This window comes from Chiloscyllium plagiosum, unplaced genomic scaffold (assembly GCF_037043375.1).
Source record: "Chiloscyllium plagiosum isolate Xiang-an unplaced genomic scaffold, Cpla_swu_hap1 HiC_scaffold_8, whole genome shotgun sequence".
NCBI classification, from domain to species: Eukaryota; Metazoa; Chordata; class Chondrichthyes; order Orectolobiformes; family Hemiscylliidae; genus Chiloscyllium; species Chiloscyllium plagiosum.
The window spans coordinates 14,553,943-14,577,390 of NW_028270146.1; the positions used below are offsets into that span (position 1 = coordinate 14,553,943).

General features: G+C 42.1%; 1 protein-coding gene across 6 annotated transcripts in view; it reads left to right on the forward strand.

Moving 5' to 3' along the window:
- Nucleotides 1-23,448, forward strand: part of foxn3 (forkhead box N3) — a 474,886-nt gene that overhangs the window by 314,947 nt on the left and 136,491 nt on the right. For all 6 annotated transcript variants that reach the window (XM_043696969.2, XM_043696966.2, XM_043696968.2 and 3 more), the window contains exon 4: nucleotides 13,645-13,706. In XM_043696969.2, the coding sequence (XP_043552904.1) occupies nucleotides 13,645-13,706 (62 nt within the window). The remainder of the gene's footprint in view (nucleotides 1-13,644; nucleotides 13,707-23,448) is intronic.

Sequence of the window (23,448 nt, forward strand, 5' to 3'; positions counted from 1 at the left end):
CCTTCATTTTCCCCTCCAAGCCAATCACCATCCTGACTTGGAAATATTTTGGTGTTCCTTTACTGTCACTGGTTGAAAATCCTGCATTTCTGTCCCTAATGACATTGTGGGTCACCCACAGCAGGTGGACTTCTATGCTTCAAGAAGACAGCTCACAACCACCTTAAGGGCAACTGGGGATGGGCAATAAATGATGACCAGCCAGCGATGCCTACGTCCTGCACAATGAATAAATACTTTTTTTTTAAACACCAAATTCCTCCTTCACCATCCTCTACACCTGCAACTCTACTTCCAAGGAACTATGAATGTGCACTCCAAGGTCTCTTTATTCAGCAATACTCCCCAGGACCTGACCATTATGTATACAAGTCCTGCTCTGATTTGCATTTCCCAAATGCAACACCTGACATTTATCAAAATTAAACTCTATCTGCCACTCCTCAGCCCATTGGCCCATATTGTCAAGATCCCATTGTATTCTGAGGTAGCCTTCTTCGCTGTCCACTACACCTCCAATTTTGGTGTCATCTGCAAACTTTACTAACCTTACTTTATTTAATGATACAAAGCAGTGGACCCAGCAGCAACCTTTGTGGCACAGGCTTTCGGTTTGAAAAGCAACCCCCCCCACCACCACCCTGTCTTCTATCTTCTATCTTTTAGCCAGTTCTGTATCCAAGTGGCTAGTTCTCCTTGTGTTCCATGTGATCTAACCTTGCTACAATGAGGAACTTTGTCGCATGCCTTACTGAAGTCTGAATAGATCATGCCCACTGCTCTCAATAATCCTCTTCATTACTACTTCAAAAAAACTCAGTTGTGAATGAGAGACAATTTCCCATACATAAAGGCATGTTGACTATTGCTAATCAGTCATTGCGTTTCCTAATGCATGAAAATCCTATCCTTCAAGACTCCTTCTGACAACTTGTCCCCATCACCGATGTGAGGCTCAACGATCTATAGTTCCCTGGATTTTCCTTACCATTTTTCTTAAATAGTGGCATCATGTTAGCCAGTCTCCAGTCTTCTGACACCTCACCTGTCGCTATCAATGATACAAAGGGGTTCAGCAATCACTTCTCAAGCTTCCTTTAGAGTTTTGGGTACACATGATCAGGTCCCGGGGGTTTATGTACCTTTATGCGTTTTAAGACATCCATTTTTCAAGAAATAGCGATATATTTCCGTATCCTTCTCTGAACGCTGATGCAAAATACTCATTTAGTATCTCCCCCACTATTTTCCTTTGACAGACCAGTACCTAGAATGGAATGCCTGTTTAAGAGAGGAATAGCTACAGGACACTTTTAAATGCACCTTACCTGTTCTTACACAAATTTTAATCTTAAGCATGCAAAAGATAAAAACAACTTAAAATCTTTTTAAAAAACAAATCAAGCACTTCGCTGAAACACTCAACTGAAAAAAAGCCTTTTCCAGTCCTGTATCAAGTCAGTTTTCAAGTCTCTAGACAAACTGGAAAAAATAAATCTGAAGACTGGTTACTAGACCAAAAATGTTGACTGATATCTGACCACAGATGCTGCCAGACTTGCTGAGCTTTTCCAGCAAGTTCTGTTTTTGTTTGATTTTCAGCATCCACAGTTCTTTCAGTTTTTTTTAAATTCTCTCTCCAGAGCTGTCGAAACATGTGGACAAGCCTTTCCCAAATCTCCCCTTTGCATGTTTTTCTTTTTGTTTTGAATCATAGTCGTTTCAAACAGGAAAAAAATGATCCCTCTCCAAATAAAATATTCATTTACACACAGCTCATTTATTCTTTGCATCATCTTTAAAATATTTGCAGCAAAGCTGTCAGGACATATAACAAATGTGCCAGTCTAGTTCTTAAAGTTCAGTTTGAGATAGAGTCATCACATTTGTTACATTTTTAAAAATAAAGCCTCCAACCATTTTTACAGATACATTTTCTCTTGTGGGTATCATTGGCAATTGAGTTAATGATTTTTATTTGAAATGTGTATTTTTGAAGTTTCTGCTTCCATTTCTACTTTGAAGCTATTAATTTCCCATCTGTTGAGATTGTGCAAGTAATTGATACAGTACATATGTTGTGAATAAAACCAAAGACATCTGCATCTGTCTACCAAATCATTTCTTGAAATATAGGGCTTCTCACGTTTTCCTGCTTCAATTTTGTCCCCATATTGATTTCTTTACTTCAGTGTTCAACTTCACATGTCACTCACTGTGACATTTCAGCAAAGATAACACATTCTCTTTCCTAAGCATTGTGAAAGCATTCATTGACATTAAGTAGTAAATCGTGCACCACTGTAAAAACTCTGGAATATTCACTTATATTTTAATCCTACTTTAAATCAACAGGAATATTCAAAGCTTGGGAGAAGATTTGTAGCTCGGGTGCTCGTTGTTGTGGTTCTGTTCGCCGAGCTGGAAATATTTGTTGCAAACGTTTCGTCCCCTGTCTAGGTGACATCCTCAGTGCTTGGGAGCCTCCTGTGAAGCGCTTCTGTGGTGTTTCCTCCGGTATTTATAGTGGCCTGTCCCTGCCACTTCCGGTTGTCAGTTTCAGCTGTCCGTTGTCGTGGCCGGTATATTGGGTCCAGGTCGATGTGTTTGTTGATGGAGTTTGTGGATCATGGCATGTCTTATGAAGAAAGGTTGAGGGATCAAGGGCTTTCGTCATTGGAGCGAAGAAGGGTGAGAGGTAACTTGATAGAGGTCTCCAAGATGAGAGGCATCAATAGAGTGGACAGAGAGAGACTTTTCCCCAGGACGCAAATGGCTAATGCAAGGGGGCATAATTTTAAGGTATTCGGTGGAATGTTTAGATGTCAGAGGTAGGTTCTTTATACAGAGTGGTGGGTGCGTGGTATGCAGTGCCACCACTGGAAGTAGAGTCCGAAACATCAGGGACATTTAAACGACTCTTGGATAGGCACATAGTACGATGAAGGGTATATAGGTTAATTTGATCTTAGAGAAGGATAAAAGGTCAGCACAACATCGAGGGCTGAAGGGACTGCACTGTGCTATGTTCTAAGTACCCTGTTTCTTAAAGAGTCAAAACCCTGACTGAAAGAGCTTGAGATTTACTGTCCTTTGCAGTCACAAGAAATTTCAAAATATCTCAAAACCAATTAATCAAATGTAGCCAGTGTTACGGAAGCAAATCAGAACAGCCAAAGTACACAGAAAAATGTCAACACAATAAACTGGTAGTGTTATTTACCAGTGGAGATTAGAATGTGTACTCAAGTGGTCTATGGACCATGAATCTGCACTTTTAAAATACAAGTTTGCACTTGCCGAAAGGTACCTTGCCACTGAAGTGAATTCGAGATGTATAATATCAACTTGCTATGAGTGAATTATTTTGACTTCAAAGCTACACCAACACTTTCACATTAATGCACATCCAAAACCACATATGCATCACTGCAGCAGTTATTAGCTCAATGTTAAAGGAAATTACGATCCATGATATTTAAAGCCTAGTTTCCATGAAAAGTCTTCATAAGCTGACAGCATCATACTACTGGTCTTACAATAGTCAAGAGGGATTTAGAGAAGCAGATATGTATGGAAATCTCAGAAAGGCGTTAGGGTTATAATTGTAGGGGATTTCAACTTTGCTAACATTAATTGGAATCGCCTTGGTGTGAAAGGATTAAATGGGTGGAATTTTTGAAGCGAGTCCAAGAGAGCTTTTTGTGCCAGTAGACAAATAGCCCTACTAGAGATCGGACAGTGCTAGACTAATCCTAGGGAATTAAGCTGGTCAAGTGGTTAATGTTTCAATGATTGAACATTTTGGGAATAGTGACCATAACTCCAAGTTTCAAGTCATTATGGAAAGGGATAAAGATAGTGCAGAAGGGTCTAAAATGGGATAAGGCTGATTTTAATATCATTGGACAATATCTGGCAAACAGTCTGGAAGTTATTTGCAGGCAAGTCTAAATTTGGAAAGTGGGAGTCTTTTAACAGTAGTATGTTAAAAGCATGCTTCTTTCAAGGGCAAGGTCAATTAAGTCCAAGGAAGTCAGAGGATAGAGATAGAAAGAAAAAGGAGGAAGTATATGTCAGTTACAGCACATTACGAGTAGGGGAGGCCCTTCAGAAGTAAAGAGTACGGGAAGTTGTGTGAAGAGGAAATTAGGAGGGCAAACAAAAGGCACAAAATATTGTGTCATACAGTGAAAGAGATGTCCAGCACGAAATAGACCCCCTCGGTCCAACTCGCCCATGAAGACCAGATATCCTAAATTAATCTAGTCCCAATTGCCAGCATTTGACCTTTATCCCTCCAAACCCTCATGTGGCCTTCCAGATGCCTTTTAAATGTTGTAATTGTACCAGCCTCCACTACCTCCTCAAGCAGCTCATTCCACACATGCACCACCCTCTGCATGAAAAGTTGCCCCTTAGGCACCTTTTAAATCATTCTTCTCTCACCTTAAACTTATGCTCTCTTGTGTTGAACTGCTCCACTCAAGGAAAAATAACTTGGTATTCACCCTGTGATTTTGTAAACTTCTATAAGATCACTCCTCAGCCGCCAACACTCCAGGGAAAATAGTCCCACCCCATTCGGTGTGTCTCTATAGCTGAAAATCTCCAATCCTGGCGACATCTTTGTAAATCCTTTCTAAACCCTTTCAAGTTTCACAACATCCTTCCTATAGCGGGGAGACCAGAATTGAATGCAGTATTCCAGAAGTGGCCTAACCAATGCCCTGTACAGTCGCAACATGACCTCCCAACTCCTAAACTCAATGCACTGACCAATAAAGGCAATCACACCAAATGCCGCCTTCATTACTGTGTCTACCTGCAACTCCACTTGCAAGGAACCATGAACCTGCACCCCAAAGCTTCTTTGTTCACCAATACCTCCTAGGACCTTACCATTAGGTTTATCAGTCCTGCTTTGACTTACTTTTCCGAAATGCAGCACCTCACATTTATCCAAATTAAACTCCATCTGATCAAGATTCTGTCGTACTGTGAGGTAACCTTCTTTGCTGTCCACTACAATTTTAGTGTCATCTGCAAATTAACCATACCTCTTACAGTCACATGTAAAAAGAACATAGAACATATAACAATACAACACATGAATGGGCCCTTCGGCCCAGGATGCTGTGCCAAATGTGACACCAAATTAAAACTAACCCCTTCTGCCTACTATATCCTTCAACTTGTTGCATGTTCATGTGTTTATCTAAAAGTCTCTTAAAAGCCCCTATCGTATCTCCTCCACCACAACCTCTGGCAGCTTGTTCCAGACTCCTGCCATTCTGTGTGTAAAAATCATTTATACAAATGACAAAAAGCAGTTGACCCAGCACCGATCTTTGTGGCACTCGACTGATCACAGGCCTCCAGTCCAAAAAGAAACACTCCACCACCACCTGTCTCCTAGCTTAGAACTGATTTTGTATCCAAATGGCTAGCTCTCCCTGGATTCTAACTTTGCTACCATGTGGAACCTTATCGAAGGGCGTATCAAGTCCATACAGACAAGTTCCACCACTCCTTTGTCATACAAATATCTCACGAAGGGGCGCAGCAATCACTTCCCTAGCTTCCCATAATATTCTGAAGAACACTTGATCAGGTGACAAGGATTTATCCATCTTTATGCATTTTAAGACGTCCAGCATGTCCTCTTCTGTAATATGGACATTTTTCAAGATATCACTATTTCTGTGTTCTCTAGTTTCCATATCCTTCTGCACGGGAAACGCTGATCTAAAATACTTGTTTAATATCTTACCAATTTCCGGTGGTGCTTTGGCAGATGGGATCAAAGAAAATCTCAAAGTTTTTTCTAAGTATATTAGGAGTAAGAGAATTACCAGGGGAAAAAAAAAGACCAAAGGGGCAATCAGTGCATGGAGCTAATGGTCACGCGTGAGGTTTTAAATGAATACTTCTCACCTGTACATTCAAAGTGGAGAAAGTTATTGTAGATAGAGATTTCAGTTGGAATGGTGAGGTTCTAGAACACATTAAGATGAATAAGCTGATATTAGATGTTTTAGTTGGCATACCCCAGGTGCATAAATCCCCAAGACCTGATGAGATGCCTCCCATAGCAGCCTGGCACACAAGGGAAGAGATTGCTGGGGCTCTGGCAGTGATATTTAATACTTTGCAAGCCAGAAGGAGAAATGTCGGATGGCTGAAGGATAGCAAATGGGGTTTCTTTATTTGAGAAGGGTAGCAGGAATAAGCCAGGTAATTACAGACTAGCTAGCCTAACATCAATGGGAAGGAATTATTGGAAAGAATTCTGAAGAACAGGATTAATCAATATTTGGAAAGACAGGAACAGATTGGGGATAGTCAGCATGGATTTATTAGAAAATCCTGTCTGACTAATTTAACTTAAGTTTTTTTTTACAAAAGGTGACTAAATATATTAAGGAGGACAGTGCAGTTGATGTGGTTTACATGGATTTTGACACAGACTAAGTTCCACAGAGACGAATTGTTCAAAGATAAAAGCCACGAGATCCAAGACAAGTTGGCAAACTTGGATTGAGAACTGACTTAGAAATAGGAGGCAAAGGATAATGGCTGAGGCTGTTTTTATGATTGGAAGCCTGTGCCCAGCAGCATACCCACAGAAATCAGTGCTGGGACACTTGCTGTTTGGTATGTACATGAATGACTTGGATGTAAACCATATAATTAGTAAATTTGCAGTTGACAGAAAAAGTGGTGGTGTTATTGATAGCAAGGATGGTTGGTCTCAGGGTACAGTCTGATATTGATCAACTGGCAAATGAGGCAGAGCAATGGCAGGTGTAATTTAATCCCGATAAGTGAAAGGTAATGCATTTTGGGATGTCTAATACGGATATACATAATATATGGGAGGTCCTTAGAGGTTCTGGGGAAGAAACCTTGGTGTACAAGTCCATTGAGCTCTAAAGATATCATTATAGATGAATAAGGTAGTGAAGAAGGCACAAGAGATGCTTGCCTTCAGAAATTGGGGCATAGACTTTAAGAGCAAGGAAGTCTTGTTACAACTTTATAAAACATCAGTTAGGCCGTGAGAAGAAAGTGAGGACTGAAGGTGCTAGAGATCAGAGTTGAAAGGTGTGGTGCTGGAAGAGCACAATGTTAGCCAGCATCCAAGCAGCAGGAGAATTGACGATTCCTGCATAAACCTTTCATGAGTAAATGTGAGGGGCGGGCTGAGAGATAAATAGGAGGGTGGGAGTGGGGTGTGGAGAAGGTCGCTGGGAAGGCAATAGGTAGGTGCAGGTGGGGATTGATTGCGATAGTTCGGTAGGGAGGGTGGAGTGGATAGGTGGGAAGGAAGATGGGTAGATGCAACATGTCAAGAGGGTGGTGCCGAGTTGGATCTGGGATGGAGGTGGGGGTGTGGAGATTTGAAAACTAGCAAAGATGATGTTGCTACTGTGTGGTTAAAGGGTTCCAAGGTGGAAGATGAGGCGTTCTTCCTCCAGTCACTAGGTGGCTTGGATTTGGCAGTGGAGGTGGCCCAGGACTTCCACATCCTTGGTGAAGTGGGAGGGCGAATTGAAGTGTTCGGCCACAGGGCAATGGGGTTGTTTGGTGTATGTGCCCCAGGGATGTTCCCTGCAAAATTCCGCAAGTTGGCGTCCTGTCTCCCCAATGTAGAGGAGACCACATTGATAGCAACGGACACAGCAAATGAGGTGTTTGGATGTGCAGGAAAATTTCTGCCAGACCTCTTGGAGCCTTGGACAGAGGTGAGGATGCCGGGTGCGGATGCAGGTTGTACATCTCTTGCTGCAGCAGGGGGAAGGTGCTGGGTTGGAGGGTGGGGTGTGTAGACCTAACGAAGGAGTCATGGCAGGAATGGTTTCTGAGGAACGCAGATAGGTGTGAGGAGGGAAATAGTCCAAAGATGTGTAGGTCATGTGATTTGGCAATGCTAGTGTTAGGTGCATTAGTCAAGAGGGAAATGGGTCTGGGTGGGTTACTCTTCAGAGGGTCATTGTGGACTTTTTGGGCTGAAGGGCCTGTTTCCACATTGTATGGAATCTACTCTAAATCTCTCGTGATGGGGTGATTATAGGTGGCAGAAATGGCGGAGGATAATGCACTGTATCCAGAAATTAGTGGGGTGGAAGGTGAGGACTGGGGTGTGGGGTTCAATCCTTGTTGTGGTTGGAGGGATGGGGTTCCAGGGCAGAGCTGCAGGAAGTGGAGGAGATAAGCTGGAGGGCATTGTTGATCATTTGGGAGGAGAAATTGCAGTCATAGAGTCAGAGAGATGTACAGCATGGAAACAGACCCTTCGGCCCAACCCATCCATGCCGACCAGATATCTCAACCTAATCTAGTCCCACCTGCCAGCAATCGGCCCATATCCCTCCAAATCCTTCCTATTCATATACCCATCCAAATGCCTCTTGAATGTTGCAATTGTACCAGCCTCCACCACATCTTCTGGCAGCTCATTCCATACACGTTCCACCCTCTGTGTGGAAAAAATTGCCCCTAAGGTCTCTTTTATATCTTTCCCCTCTCACCCTAAACTATGCCCTCTAGTTCTGGACTCCCCGACCCCAGGGAAAAGATTTTGTCTATTGTACCTACCCATGCCCCTCATAATTTTGTAAACCTCTATAAGGTTACCCCTCAACCTCTAATGCTCCAGGAAAAACAGCCCCAGCCTGTTCAGCCTCTCCCTGTAGCCCCGATCCTCTAACCCTGGCAACATCCTTGTAAATCTTTTCTGAACCCTTTCAAGTTTCATAACGTCTTTCTAATAGGAAGGAGACCAGAATTGCACGCAATATTCCAACAGTGGCCTAACCAATGTCCTGTGCAGCCACAACATGACCTCCCAACTCCTGTACTCAATGCTCTGACCAATAAAAGAAAGCATACCAAACGCCTTGTTCACTTTCAAGAAGCTCTGAACCTGCACTCCAAAGTCTCTTTGTTCAGCAACACTCCCTAGGGCCTTTCCATTAAGTGTATAAGTCCTGCTAAGATTTGCTTTCCCAAAATGCAGCACCTCACATTTATCTGAATTAAGCTCCATTTGCCACTTCTCAGCCCATTGGCCCATCTGGTCCGGATCCTGTTGTAATCTGAGGTAACCCTCTTCGCTGTCCACTACACCTCCAATTTTGGTGTCATCTGCAAACTTACTAACTGTGTACCTCTTATGCTTGCATCCAAATCATTTATGTAAATGACAAAAAGTAGAGGGCCCAACACCAATCCTTTTGGCACTCCACTGGTCACAGGCCTCCAGTCTGAAAAACAACCTTCCACCACCACCTTCTGTCTTCTACCTTTGAGCCAATTCTGTATCCAAATGACTAGTTCTCCCTGTATTCCGTGAGATCTAACCTTGCTAATAAGTCTCCCGTGGGGAACCTTGTCGAATGCCTTACCGAATTCCATATAGATCACATCTACTGCTCTGCCCTCATCAATCTTCTTTGTTAATTCTTCAAAAACCTCAATCAAGTTTGTGAGACATGATTTCCCACACACAAAGTCGTGTTGACTATCCCTAATCAGTCCTTGCCTTTCCAAATACATGTACATCCTGTCCCTCAGAATTCCCTCTAACAACTTGCCCACCACCGAGGTCAGGCTCAACACTCTATAGTTCCCTGGCTTGCCTATACCGCCCTGCTTAAACAGTGGCACCACGGTAGCCAACCTCCAGTCTTCCGGCAACTCACCTGTGACTATCGATGATACAAATATCTCAGCAAGAGGCCCAGCAATCACTTCTCTAGCTGTGGGAGCAATCACTCCCACAGAGTTCTCGGGTACACCTGATCAGGTCCTGAGGATTTATCCATTTTTAATCGTTTCAAGACATCCAGCACTTCCTCCTCTGTAATCTGGACATGTTGCAAGATGTCACCATCTATTTCCCTACAGTCTAGATCTTCCATAACCTTTCCCACAGTAAATACTGATGCAAAATATTCATTTAGTGTCTCCCCCACACAAAGGCCGTCTTGCTAATCTTTGAGGGGCCCTGTTCTCTCCCTAGTTACCCTTTTGTCCTTAATATATTTGTAAAAACCCTTTGGATTCTCCTTAATTCTATTTACCATTGCTATCTCATGTCCCCATTTTGCCCTCCTGATTTCCCTCTTAAGTATACTCCTATTTCCTTTATACTCCTCTAAGGATTCACTTGATCTACCCTGTCTATACCTGACATATGCTTCCTTCTTTTTCTTAATCAAACCCTCAATTTCTTTAGTCATCCAGCATTCCCTATACCTACCAGCCTTCCATTTCACCCTGACAGGAATATACTTTCTCTGGATTCTTGTTATCTCATTTCTGAAGGCTTCCCATTTTCCAGCCGTCTCTGTACCTGCGAACATCTGCCTCCAATCAGCTTTCCAAAGTTCTTGCCTAATACCCTTAAAATTGGCCTTTCTCCAATTTAGACCTTCAACGTTTAGATCTGGTCTATTCTTTTCCATCACTATTTTAAAATGAATAGAATTATGGTCGCTGGCCCCAAAGTGCTCTTCCACTGACACCTCAGTCACCTGTCCTGCCTTATTTTCCAAGAGTAGGTCAAGTTTTTCACCTTCTCTATCCACATACTGAATCAGAAAATTGTCTTGTACACACTTAAGAAATTCCTCTCCATCAAAACCTTGAACACTATGGCAGTCCCAGTCGAGGTTTGGCGTTAAAATCCCCTACCATAACTACCCTATAATTCTTACAGATAGCTGAGAGCTCCTTACAAGTTTGTTTCTCAATTTCCCTCTGACTATTGGGGGGTCTATAATACAATCCCAATAAGGTGATCATCCCTTTCTTTTTTCTCAGTTCCACCCAAATAACTTCCCTGGATGTATTTCAGGGAATATCCTCCCTCAGCACAGATGTAATGCTATCCCTTATCAAAAATGCCTCTGCCCCTCCCCTCTTGCCTCCCTTTCTTTCCTTCCTGTAGTATTTGTAGCCTGGAACATTAAGCTGCCAGTCCTGTCCATCCCTGAGCCATATTTCTGTAATTGCTATGATATCACAGTCTCATGTTCCTAACCACGTCCTGAGTTCATCTGCCTTCCCTGTTAGGCCCCTTGCATTGAAATAAATGCAGTTTAATTTATTAGTGCTACCTTGTCCCTGCCTGCCCTGACTGTTTGTTTGATTCACTTCTGTTCTCAGCTGTACCAGTCTCAGATCGATCTCTTTCCTCACTATCTCCCTGGGTCCCACCCTCCCACCCCACCCTCACTCTACTAGTTTAAATCACCCCAAGCAGTTCTAGCAAATTTCCCTGCCAGTATATTAGTCCTCTTCCAATTTAGGTGCAATCCGTCCTTCTTGTACAGGTCACTTCTACCCCAAAAGAGATTCCAATTATCCAAAAATGTGAATCCTTCTCCCATATACCAGCTCCTCAGCCATGCATTCACCTGCTCTATCCTCCTGTTCCTGCCCTCACTAGCTCGTAGCACTGGGAGTAATCCAGATATTACTACCCTTGAGGACCTCCTTTTTAAATTTCTGCTTAACTCTCTGTAATCTCCCTTCAGAGTCTCGACCTTTTCCCTTCCAAAGCCGTTTGTTCCAATGTGGACAATGACCTCCTGTTGGTCCGTCTCCTCCTTGAGAACATTCTGCACCCTCTCTGAGACATCCTTGATCCTGGCACCAGGGAAACAACACACCATTCTGCTTTTTCTGTGCTGGTCACAGAAACGTCTGTCTGTACCTCTGACTAAAGAATCCCCTAACACAATTGATCTCTTGGAAGCCGACGTACCCCTCGTTGCATTCGAGCCAGTCTCAACACCAGACACTTGGCTGTTCGTGCTCCGTTCCCCTGAGAATCCATCATCCCCTACATTTTCCAAAACAGCATACCTGATTGAAATGGGTATATCCACAAAATACTCCTGCACTAGCTGCCTACCTCTCTTACCCTTCCTGGAGTTAACCCATCTATGTGACTGTATCTGAGACTCCCCCCCCCCCCCCCCCCCCCCCCCCCTTCATTAGGGTGGTGTTGAGCTGGCAGGTTGGAACTGAGATAAGGTGGGGGAAAGCGGAAATGAGGAAACTGGTAAAGTCCACATTGATGCTCTGGGGTTGAATTGTTCTGAGGCGGAAGATGAGGCTCCCCAGGAAGGGGAGATGGTCCAGATGAACCCCACCGACCTCCGCATAAACCACATCATCTGCTAATATTTCCACCACCTACAAATGGGCCCCACCACCAGGGATACATTCCCCTCCCCACCCAAATCCACTTTCCACAAAGACCGTGACTACCTGGTCAGGTCCACACCTCCCAACAACCCACTCTTCCCTCCTGGCACCTTCCCCTGCCACTGCAGGAATTGCAAAACCTGCGGCCACATTTCCTCTCTTCCCCCCCCCCCCCCCCGCCTCCAACCATGGCCCCAAAGGAGCCTTCCACATCCCTCAAAGTTTCACCCGCACTTCCACACGTCATTTATTGTATCCGTTGCTCCTAATGCGGTCTCCTGTACTTTGGGGAGACTGGAAACCTTTTTGCAGAGTGTATTAGGGATTGTCACCAGGACACCCTCACCAATCAACCCCACCACTCCGTGGCCGAACATTTCAAATCCCCCTCCCACTCTGCCGAGGACATGCAGGTCATGGGCCGCCTCCACCGTTGCTCCCTCACCACCTGACACCTGGAGGAAGAACGCCTCATCTTCCACTTCAGAGCACTTCAACACCTGGGCATTAATGTGGACTTTATCAGTTTCCTCATTTTCCCCTCTCCCCACCTCACCCCAGTTCCAACTTTCCAGCTCAGCACCACCCTCATGATCTGTCCTACCTGCCAATCTTCCTTCCCACCTATCTGCTCCAATCTCCTCTCCGACGTATCACCTTCATCCCCACCTCCATCCACCTACTCTTGTACTCTTAGCTACCTTCTCCCCAGCCCCAGCCCCCCCCCCCCCATTTATTTCTCCACCCCAGAGGCTCCCTGCCTCATTCCTGATGAAGGGCTTTTGCCCGAAACGTCGATTTTCCTGCTCCTTGGATACTGCCTGACCTGCTGTGCTTTTCCAGCGCCACTAATCTTGATTAAGAAAGGAGCTCAGCTTGCTTCAGTTTTTATTTTGGGATTGTTTCAACAACTGAGCTGTAAACTTATTTACATCAAAAGGGGAGTAAGCAACTGAACTATGAAGATGTTGTTCCTAGTAGTACATAAAGTCATTTGGTTGCACTAAAGTTGATTTGTTTTCATAATTTTAGTGATTCTGTTACTTAAGTGCAACTTTCCTCCTCCTCTCCCAAGCTATATGTATATTGTTTGTGTTTTTGTTGTTGTGGTTGCAATTTGGTTGTGGAAGAGTCTTAAACATTTGGCAAAGCTTTCAGCATCCATATATTGATTCCCCACTGGATCTTCTCTTGATATTTGCTTAATAAATAGCCTCCAAATGTTGGTTTAACCCTTACTGTGAACAGAAAAATGGTTTTAATTGTTGTGAATTGCTATTTGGGTTGAATGAAATTTTGAAAAGCTTGTGAACAACTTCATAATTTTTTATAAATTTTTTCCCATATTTAATTGGAAATGCTTCATTCTGACTTAATGAATTAAGAAAAAAATTCCTTAAATAATTTGTGTTTACTTTATAGCACATCAAGTCCACCCCGTTGGCCAGGAAGTGCTTTCTTTAAGAAGAATGGAGCGCTCCAAGGTAAGAGAAAACACTCCAGGATTAATGTATTTTTGCTAGCAATTGTCTCTGATAAAAATGAATTTCAAGATTGCATACATCATTGCACGGTTTCTAACTGGGATGTTAAAATGATTAAATGTTGTTCTATTTTGTTGAGTGTTTTGTCCACCAATCCACAGAACTAGCTAGCTCAATGCAAATGACTGTACAGAGATACAAAATCTGAAGTATTTGTTGTCGGTGCAGCAAGATCTGGAAATTCATGTATTGGAGTTTATTGTATAAATTCAAAGTTATCATTTCCAACTTCAACAAGAAGAATCAGGTCCAAACTGTAGAGGTCTGGTAAAAATTTCCAAGCAGCAAGGCGAAAATACATTTAAACAATTGTACTGACTGATCTTACATTTTGGTGTCTGTTCTGAGTGTAACAGCATAAGCTGAAGTTGGCTAGGTACTATATTAGTTGGTATATTGTGAAAGACCCAACGGATAAAATAATTAGGAATAGAGTCTCTGTGGTGGGCCCATATTTGTAAACAGATATTTGATAGGACTGGTAAGGTCCTGAAGCAATGAATGTTTTGTTTGGTGGGTCCTGGTACATTGCGCACACAAGATGATTTCTACCTAGAATCTCGAGTGCAAAAATCACGCAACTGAGGAAAAAGCGGCTCAGTGGTTATCACTGCCTCACAGCGTCGGGAATCCAGGTTTGATTCTAACCTCTGGCAACTGTGTGGAATTTGCATATTTTTCCCGTGTCTGTATGGGTTTGCCCTGGGTGCTCCAGTTTCCTCCCACAGTCCAAAGATGTGCAGATTAGGTGGATTGACCATGTAAAATGGTCCATAGTGTCCGGGGATGTGCAGGTGAATTAGTCATGGGAAATGCAGGATTACAGGAATTGGGAGGGTCTGGGTGGGATGCCCTTTGGAGGATCGATGTGAACGTGATGGACCTAATAGCCTGTTTCCATGCTGTAGAGATTCTATGATTCTCAGGTTATTTGACCCTATCGCTCATCAGAATATTCCTTTCCACCAAAAAGTATCCCTTTACATACCTGTCAAATTTAATTTACCATGTGTGCCCACTTTATATGACTATGCCCTCTTCGTTTGCTGTATTTGCAAATTTTATCATAAATTTTATAACTGCACAAGTTGAAATAAAGTCCAGTTTTTTTACAGATGTCAAAAGAGCAGTGGTCCAAATACTGGTGAACATTATTTTGTATGTCCCCTGGACCTGAAGATAAAGCATCACCATGACTGTTCCTTTACAAATGGAGGCCAAGTCTAAAGGAAGAATTATACCAATAGCAAAATGAGAGTGCTTGTACATCCAAGCAGCAACTGTGGAAAGAGAAACTGAGTTATTGCATTAAGTCTGTCACCAACATGCAGAATTAGAAAATCCTACAGATATAACTGGTTTTAAACAAGTACAGTATTGTTTCAGGGAAAGCAGAAGAAAGAACTAATAGGAATATCTGTGGTGGGGTGGAAGGCAGGAGAGTTGAATCAGTTGATATAATCTAAAATTGCTGATCTCAGTGGGTTCAGAAGGCTGTCAATTGCCTCATTTACCAATGAGCTTCCATTGACATTTTTAAAAGTCTGTGGTTGTTGGAGATCTGAAACATGAACTAAAACTGGTGGTGAAATTCAGAAGGTATGGCAGCATCTGTGGGAGAAAGCAGAGTTAAATTCTGATAGAGGTAGGGGGTTCCTCCAGGGGACACCGGTTAGCAAGGTTAGATCTCATGCAATACAGGGAGAACTAGCCATTTGGATACAGAAACTGGCACGAAGGTAGAAGACAGAGTGATGATGGTGGAGTGTTGCTTTTCAGACTGGAGGCTTGTGACTAGTGGTGTGCCACTGGTGCTGGGTCCACTGCTTTTCATCATTTATATGAATGATTGAACATATTATGAAGGCGGCGTTTGGTATGCTTTCTTTTACTGGCCAGAGTATTGAGTATAGGAGTTGGGAGGATATGTTGCGGCTGTGCAGGACATTGTTTGGCCATTTTTGGAATATTGCATGCAATTCTGGTCTCCCTCCTGTCGGAATTGTGAAACTTGAAAGAGTTCAGAGAAGATGAACAAGAATGTTGCCAGGGTTGGATTTGTGGGAATGGGAGAGGCTGAATAGGCTGGGGCTGTTTTACCTGGAGCGTCGGAGGCTATGGGATGACTTTACAGAGATTTATAAAATCATGAGAAACAGGAATAGGATAAATAGTCTAGGTCTTTTCCCTGGGGTAGGGGGGTCCAGAGCTAGAGGGCATAGGTTTAGGGTGAGAGGGGAAAGATGTAAAAGGGACCTGGGGGCAACCTTTTCACACACAGGCTGGTGTGTGTATGGAATGAGCTGCCAGAGGAAGTGGTGGAGGCTCGTACAATTACAGTATTGAAAAGGTATATGAACAGGAGGGGTTTAGAGGGATATGGATCAACCGGTGGCAAATAGGACTAGGTTGGGTTTGGATATCTGGTCAGCATGGATGAGTTGGACTGAGGGGTCTGTTTCTGTGGTGTACATCTCCATGACTCTGTGACTCAATGTTAATTCTGCTTTCTCCTCACAAATGCTGTCAGACCTGCTGTGTTTCGCCAACAATTTCTGTTATTGTTTCAGAGCTTCTATTGAGCTTCAATGCAACAGTTATCAGGACAAAAAGGCATGGGGATATTTATGCTCCATTTGCTTCCTCCAGTCTCTTACTTGTCAAGAATGAAAAACAATTTCTTTTCTCCTCCTAACTCAAGCCAATTTCCTTCTGCCTCAGAGGCTTATCTATTCTCCCCTTTTAAATGCATCTATAATATGCATTTCACTGCAAAGAAATAAGGACAGGGTCGGGTCTTACTGTGCATTAAAAGACAAAAACAATGAATGTTTTCAAGAATGAATTTGATATAGTTCTTGGGGCTAAGAGATCAAAGTGTATGGGGGGAAAATGGGAACAAGGTACTGAGTTTGATGATCACGTGTTCAGATTGAATGGTGGAGTAGGCGCAAATGGCCCCCTGTTTTTTGAATTTCCATGATTCTAAAATGGCAAGAGTCCAGATGCTCTGAATTATGTTGAAGCAGATGGTGAAATTTGAATTCAGTAATAATCTGAGATTAAGAGACCATCAAACTATTGTCAAGAAAAACCCATCTGGTTCACTGATCTCCTTTAGGGAAGGAAATCTGCCATCCTTACCTGGTCTGATCTGCATGTGACTCCAGACCAATAGCAATGTGATTGACTGACTGTTGACTGTCCTCTGGACAATTAGGGATGGGCAACCTACACTGGCCTAGCCAGTGACATCCACATTCGTAGATGAAGAAAAACAAATTGAGTTCAGCAAAGCAATTTCCTGATTTATAAAAGGGTGCTGCAGCATGGCGAAGACTGCATTGTAAGCAAAGCTTAATAAAGTAAAAATTGATTATTGTTTGAAATAACTCATGCTTTCCAACCTTTTCACAGATTTTTGTAACTTACCTTTTGACATCTTTCCATGCCCTGGCACTCAAAACATAAAACCCAAAATGTCCAGACTTGAAACATTAACTCTGATCTGTCTCCACAAATGCAACCTGGCAACACCATTTTCTGTTTGGAATTCTACTCTGTTCAGTCATTTGAGTTCAGCTTGATGTTTTATTGGTTTAGTGGACAAAGCACTTTGATCCCCCAATTGCTCACTTGAATAAGGACATGTCAATGCGGGAAACTTTGTTTAAAACAAGAAAGCATAAGGTTAGCTTTCTAGTCTTCTGTCATAACATTATGATCAATTCACATGGTATCGGATTGAGAGTAGATGTATTTTGTGACCAATAAGTTGGATGCCAGTGATCAGTTGGTCACAAAAAGGGGGCACTCATTTAAAACTGAAATATGAGAACATTCCTTCTCTCAGAATGTCTGGAATTCTCTGCCCCAGAGTATTGTCGAAGCTCGATCACTGAAAAATGAAATTGGTAGACTTTGAAATATCAGGAAGATGATGGCTATGCTGAGCGGACACAAAAGAGGAGCTGAGGCAAAGGATAGATGAGCTATGAATAGTGGGCAGGCTTGAGAAGCCAAATGGCCAATTCTTCCTATTTCTTATGTTCTTAAGATGGATATTTGCTGGCCATTATTGAGTAGTAACAGTGAGATTGATTGCATGATATACTTGTCGAAATTTCAGTGTAACCATTTTGATTTTGAGTACTTTGTTGTGCCTTGCAGATAAATTTTGTAAGTAATCACTTGTGGCATGATATTTGTAACCTGAACGTATTTTTCGCAGTGTAGTAAAACTTGCTACCACATTTCTTTGAGCTAATTTACATTTAATGTCTTTACCGTGAAGTCATATTCTAATTCTGCTCTTTGTGAATTGCAGCAATATATGCCATCTGTAGTACAGAATGCAATGAAACATTAAAAACTGACACATGCCTTTGTATATATAGCCTGTATCATGGATGCTTCATTCTAGTGTGACAGTGACATAATTTTCAGTTTTCTGTGGATTATGTCTCACTATTCAGAATTGGTCTAAAATCTGAAATTGTTGCCATCTGCAGAAGTACAAGTATATGGTAGAGGAAAAAATAAAAATAAAATTATAACTTGTAATTACACCAGATTTCTTTCGTTGATGGTCACATATTTCACTGTAAGACTAAGCTACGTGTACCAGATGATTAACTTTTGTGGAGTTCGCAGATCTTGGCTCGGGTCTGTAGAAATCACCTCTGTTTCTAACTGATACATTGCCTTTGTAAATACGGGGTGAATACAAGGTGGTAATCTTTAGTTATGTGCACAAGGGGAAAGTAATAGTCTGCTAACTCTTGGCGTGGAATTTGACGTGAATAACGATCACTATAAAATATTGGAGGTTGTGAAATTATATCACAGCAAGTAGTTGATATCTATGAAAGTGATGGAAGTGTGATGAATAAAAACTGAAATGACTTTTCAATTTATTTATTCTCATAATCTTTAAAGAATTTCTTTCTGATTTGAATATTATGTTGGGTTATATATTTCCATAAACAGTAATAACCAAGGTGACTAGGTCAACAGCTCAACATTATGCATATTCATTGCCTTTCTTTCCTTTGGTTTCAGGCTCAATGGTAACCCTAGTTTGTTTTTGGAAACTTTTTTTTAGTGCAATGCATACCTCTGCAGTATGGTGGTTTTTTTTGTGTTTTTCATTGTTTTAAACGATACATATGCGCACACATTTGTGTTGCAAAATATCTTGACTATTACTGAATTAAAAACATTGTATGCCTGCAGGATAAAGGTTGAGAGTTTTCCTTCAGTCCTCTTTTCTAAAAAGGATCATTGCATAGAAAAATGTTTTGCATATTCCAACTGATGAGCAGAACTACCTTTGAATGTGTTCATAGGATAAAATAAGGACTTGTATTTAATTTAGTTATTTGTCTTTAATTATTTGGATGTATTATTTGAGAAACATTCCTTCTTTGTAACTCACCACATGCTTTTAATTTACATCTCCTTCCTTCGTCAGACTGTTTTTCCAACATGCAATCTTGGATGAGTTGCAATTTCCTCCAACCAAACACTGAGACATCAGAGAGGCTTGCTCCTGCCACAAATGCAATTCCCTGTCAGTGATGTTATCCCTGTCCCTGGCCACCATCTTGGGATGCAGCAAACTGTTTCCCACCACTGTGTGATGTTCAAGTCCAAGCTGAGCTGACCACGACCTTATATAATATCCTCAATGTCACAGAATGCTTCTGTCCCCCTCTGTCAGGTCACACGTCATCTTTCTTGCCTCAGCTCATCTGCTGAAACCCTCATCAAGGCAGAATTGATTTTTTTCTAATGCAAAAAGCATTCCACTTAGTCCTAGAGATGTACAGCACAGAAACAGACCCTTCGGTCCAACCCGTCCATGCTGACCAGATATCCCAACCCAATCTAGTCCCACCTGTCAGCACCCGGCCCATATCCCTCCAAACCCTTCCTATTCATATACCCATCCAAATGCCTCTTAAATGTTGCAATTGTACCAGCCTCCTCCACATCCTCTGGCAGTTCATTCCATACACGTACCACCCTCTACGTGAAAAACTTCTGACATTCTGCTTTTGTAAGTAGTCAGCATGGCAACATCGATTATTTCAATCTTTCCCTGTTCACCTTCTCATCCTCCAAGTTCCATAAATTTTATCTCATCAGGAAGTCTAACTACTTCTGCATCAATTTCCGCTCTCCTTTCATTCCTTTGCTTGTTACCTGCAATGGCTGTCAGCCCCCAGTGCCTCAAATTTAAATTTAGAATTTTCATCCTCCTGTTTAAATTCTGTCCCTCTTATTTTTACTTATTTCAATGACTACTTCAAGCTTTACACTGTTCTCACTGTCAGTTTCTCTTTCTCTGATGTGCCTCCATCACCCAACCTGCATATGTTAGTCAAGACAGTACAGATTTGCAGAGAATGTTTCTTATGGAAGAATCTAGAACTAGGGGTCGTGTTTAAAAATCAGGGGTCATCAATTTAAAACAGATGAGGAATTTCTTCTTGGAGGGTTTTCATTTTTGGAACATGCTTCCTGAAAACATGGTTGAAGCAGACTGCTTGAATATTTTTAAGCAGAGTTAGTTAGATTCCTGTTAAGCAAAGTAGTGAAAGATTGTCAGGTGTGTGGATTGAGATTATAATCAGGTCAACCATGAGTGGTGTACACCTCTGTTTATATGTACTCCTAGATGTGCATAAAGCTTTGGATTTTGTTTGGTTGAGAATTATCCTTTGGGAACTTGTACTTGGTAAAAACTGCAATTGTGATGCATTTTCGCCCTACTGATACTGTGGGAATTAAAATCTTGATGACTGGGCTTCATTGTTTAAAATTGTGTCAATATAGTGTTTGTTTGAGTTGCACTTTATGATATTTTCCATGACTTAATGCTTTGGTGGAGGTTGGTACAATTGCAACATTTAAGAGGCATTTGGATGGGTATATGAATAGGAAGGGTCTGGAGGGATATGGGCCGGGTGCTGGCAGATGGGACTAGATTGGGTTGGGATGTCTGGTCCGCGTGGACGGGTTGGACCAAAGGGTCTGTTTCCATGCTGTACATCTCTATGACTCTATGACCACATTCTGGAATTTCCATCTCAAAAACCTCTCTTGTCTTCCTCATCTCCGCTAACAATCAAATTGTAAGCTGTTTGATCAAAGTCTGGTCATCCCTTTTAGGATCATTGGCTTGGTATCCAAATTAAAATTATTCCATGAAGCCCCTGTGGTAATTTCTTTGTTACCGTGTTTATTAACTAGCATACTATTAAACTTCAGGAATGAATGGAATGTATTAGATTCTTGTACTTTGATCATGTCTGATTCACAACATTGTGTGTACTCAAGCAGATATGAAGATTGAAAAATGACTTCAGTGGCTGTCATTTTTTTTAACCAAATCAGTGTTACAACAATGCTGTTGCTTGCATGTCAAAAGATGAGGCATGTTGTATGGGGTGCTGGACTTGTGGCATAGCTGTAGTGTCCCACCTCTGGGCCAAAAAGTCTCAAGTCTCACCTGCATCAGAGTTGTGTTAGCGAATCTGAATAGGTTGATTTGAAAATAATTTTTAGGTGGTGATAAAAGTTTTGGCTGTGCTTCCTCAAAGCCAGTGATGCTGCTCTGTCTATTTCTCTCCCTTCCCAGATTTTAGTGTGGAGTTGATCATTTTCTTTCCACTGTATGTTTGCAGCAGGAGTGTTGTATTTGATACAATTATTTAAGATTTCTTACAAGTGAACTTACTTGTCTGTGTGCTCTTATTTAGTTAACCTTACAAAATAGTTGAGAGGAACCAAAAGAGTGCAGTGGGCTGAGTATGTCTCAAATAAACATTGTTAATTTGTTTTGTGCTATTGTTTTAACTGTCTATGCAGAATGAAGGATTAACACTCCAAATGATGACTTACAAAATCAAAGTTCCATTGTTTAAGTTAATTATTCCATGGTTCATGATTTGCTAAATTTGAATTGTAATTTTAAACTCTTTCCAGGATTAAATTTAGTTTCAGTGATGTAACTTCATCTCTTTGTTGGCAGAATGGTGAGTGATAAACCATTGTCTCTGCTTTACTATGTTTCGAACTGCAGTTTACTTAGTGAGAAGATGCCAAAAAAAGGCTCGATCAGAGCAAACACCTTAACGGGGGAAAATCTGAGAGTTGTTTACATGCCTTTGTAGTTAGGTTGGAGTGAATCTGTAGCCTGGGACTTGGAGGCACAGTTCACAGAACATACAACAGCACAGGCACTTCGGTCCTTGATATAGTGCCAACCTCTAAGTTCAAACTTAAAAATCACACAACACCAGGTTATAGTCCAACAGGTTTAATTGGAAGCACACTAGCTTTCGGAGCGACGCTCTTTCATCAGGTGATTGTCACCTGAGGAAGGAGCGTCGCTCCAAAAGCTAGTGTGCTTCCAATTAAACCTGTTGGACTATAACCGGGTGTTGTGTGATTTTTAACTTTGTACACCCCAGTCCAACACCGGCATCTCCGAATCATAAGTTCGAACTAACCTACATAATCTTCATTTTATTATCATCCATGTGCCTGTCCAAATGTCGTTTAAATGTCCCTACTGTATCTGACTCTACTACCACTGCTGGCAGTGCATTCCATGCACCCACCACACTGTGTAAAGATCCTACCTCTGACATCTCCCCTAAACCTTCCTCCAGTCACCTTAAAATTATGCTCTCTTGTGATGGTCATTTCCGCCCTGGGGAAAAAAATCTCTGGCTATCCACTCGATCTGTGCCTCTCATCATGTTGTACACCTCTATCAACTCACCTCTCATCCTCCTTCGCTCCAATGAGAAAAGCCCTAGCACCCTTTACTTTTCTTCATAAGACCTGCCCTCCAGTCCAGACAGCATCCTGGTAAATCTTCTCAGCACCCTCTCCAGGGCTTCCACATCCATCTGTAATGAGGCAATCAGAACTGAACACAATATTCCAAGTGTGGTCTAACCAGGGCTTTATAGAGCTGCAGAATAACCTCGCGGCTCTTAAACTCAATCCCCCTGATAATGAAAGCCAACACACCATACATTAATTTAACAATCCTATCAACTAAGGTGACTACTTTGAGGGATCTATAGACGTGGACCCCAAAATTCCTCTGTTCTTCCACACTGCCAAGAATCCTGCCTTTAACCCTGTAATCGACATTCAGATTCGACCTTTCAAAATGAATGACTTCACACTTCTCCAGGTTGAACTCCATCTGCCACTTCTCAGCCCAGCTCTGCATTCTGTCAATGTCCTGTTGCATCCTACAGCAGCCCTCCACACGATCCACAACTCATCCAACCTTCGTCTAGTCAGCAAACTTACGGACCCACCTTTCCACTTTCTCATCCAAGTCATTTATAAAAATCACAAAGAGCAGAACTCCCAGAACTGACCCACTGTGGAGCATCACTGGTCACTGAGCTCCAGGCTGAATACGTTCTATCTACTATCACCCTCTGTCTTCTATGGACCACCAATTCTGTAACCAGACAACCAAATTTCTCTGTATCCCTTGCCTCCCTACTTTCTGAATGAGCCTACCATGGGGAACTTTATCAAATACCTTGCTAAAATCCATATACACACCACATCCAGTGTTCTACCTTCATCAATGTGTTCTGTCACATCCTCAAAGAATTCAGTAAGGCTTGTGAGGCATGACCTG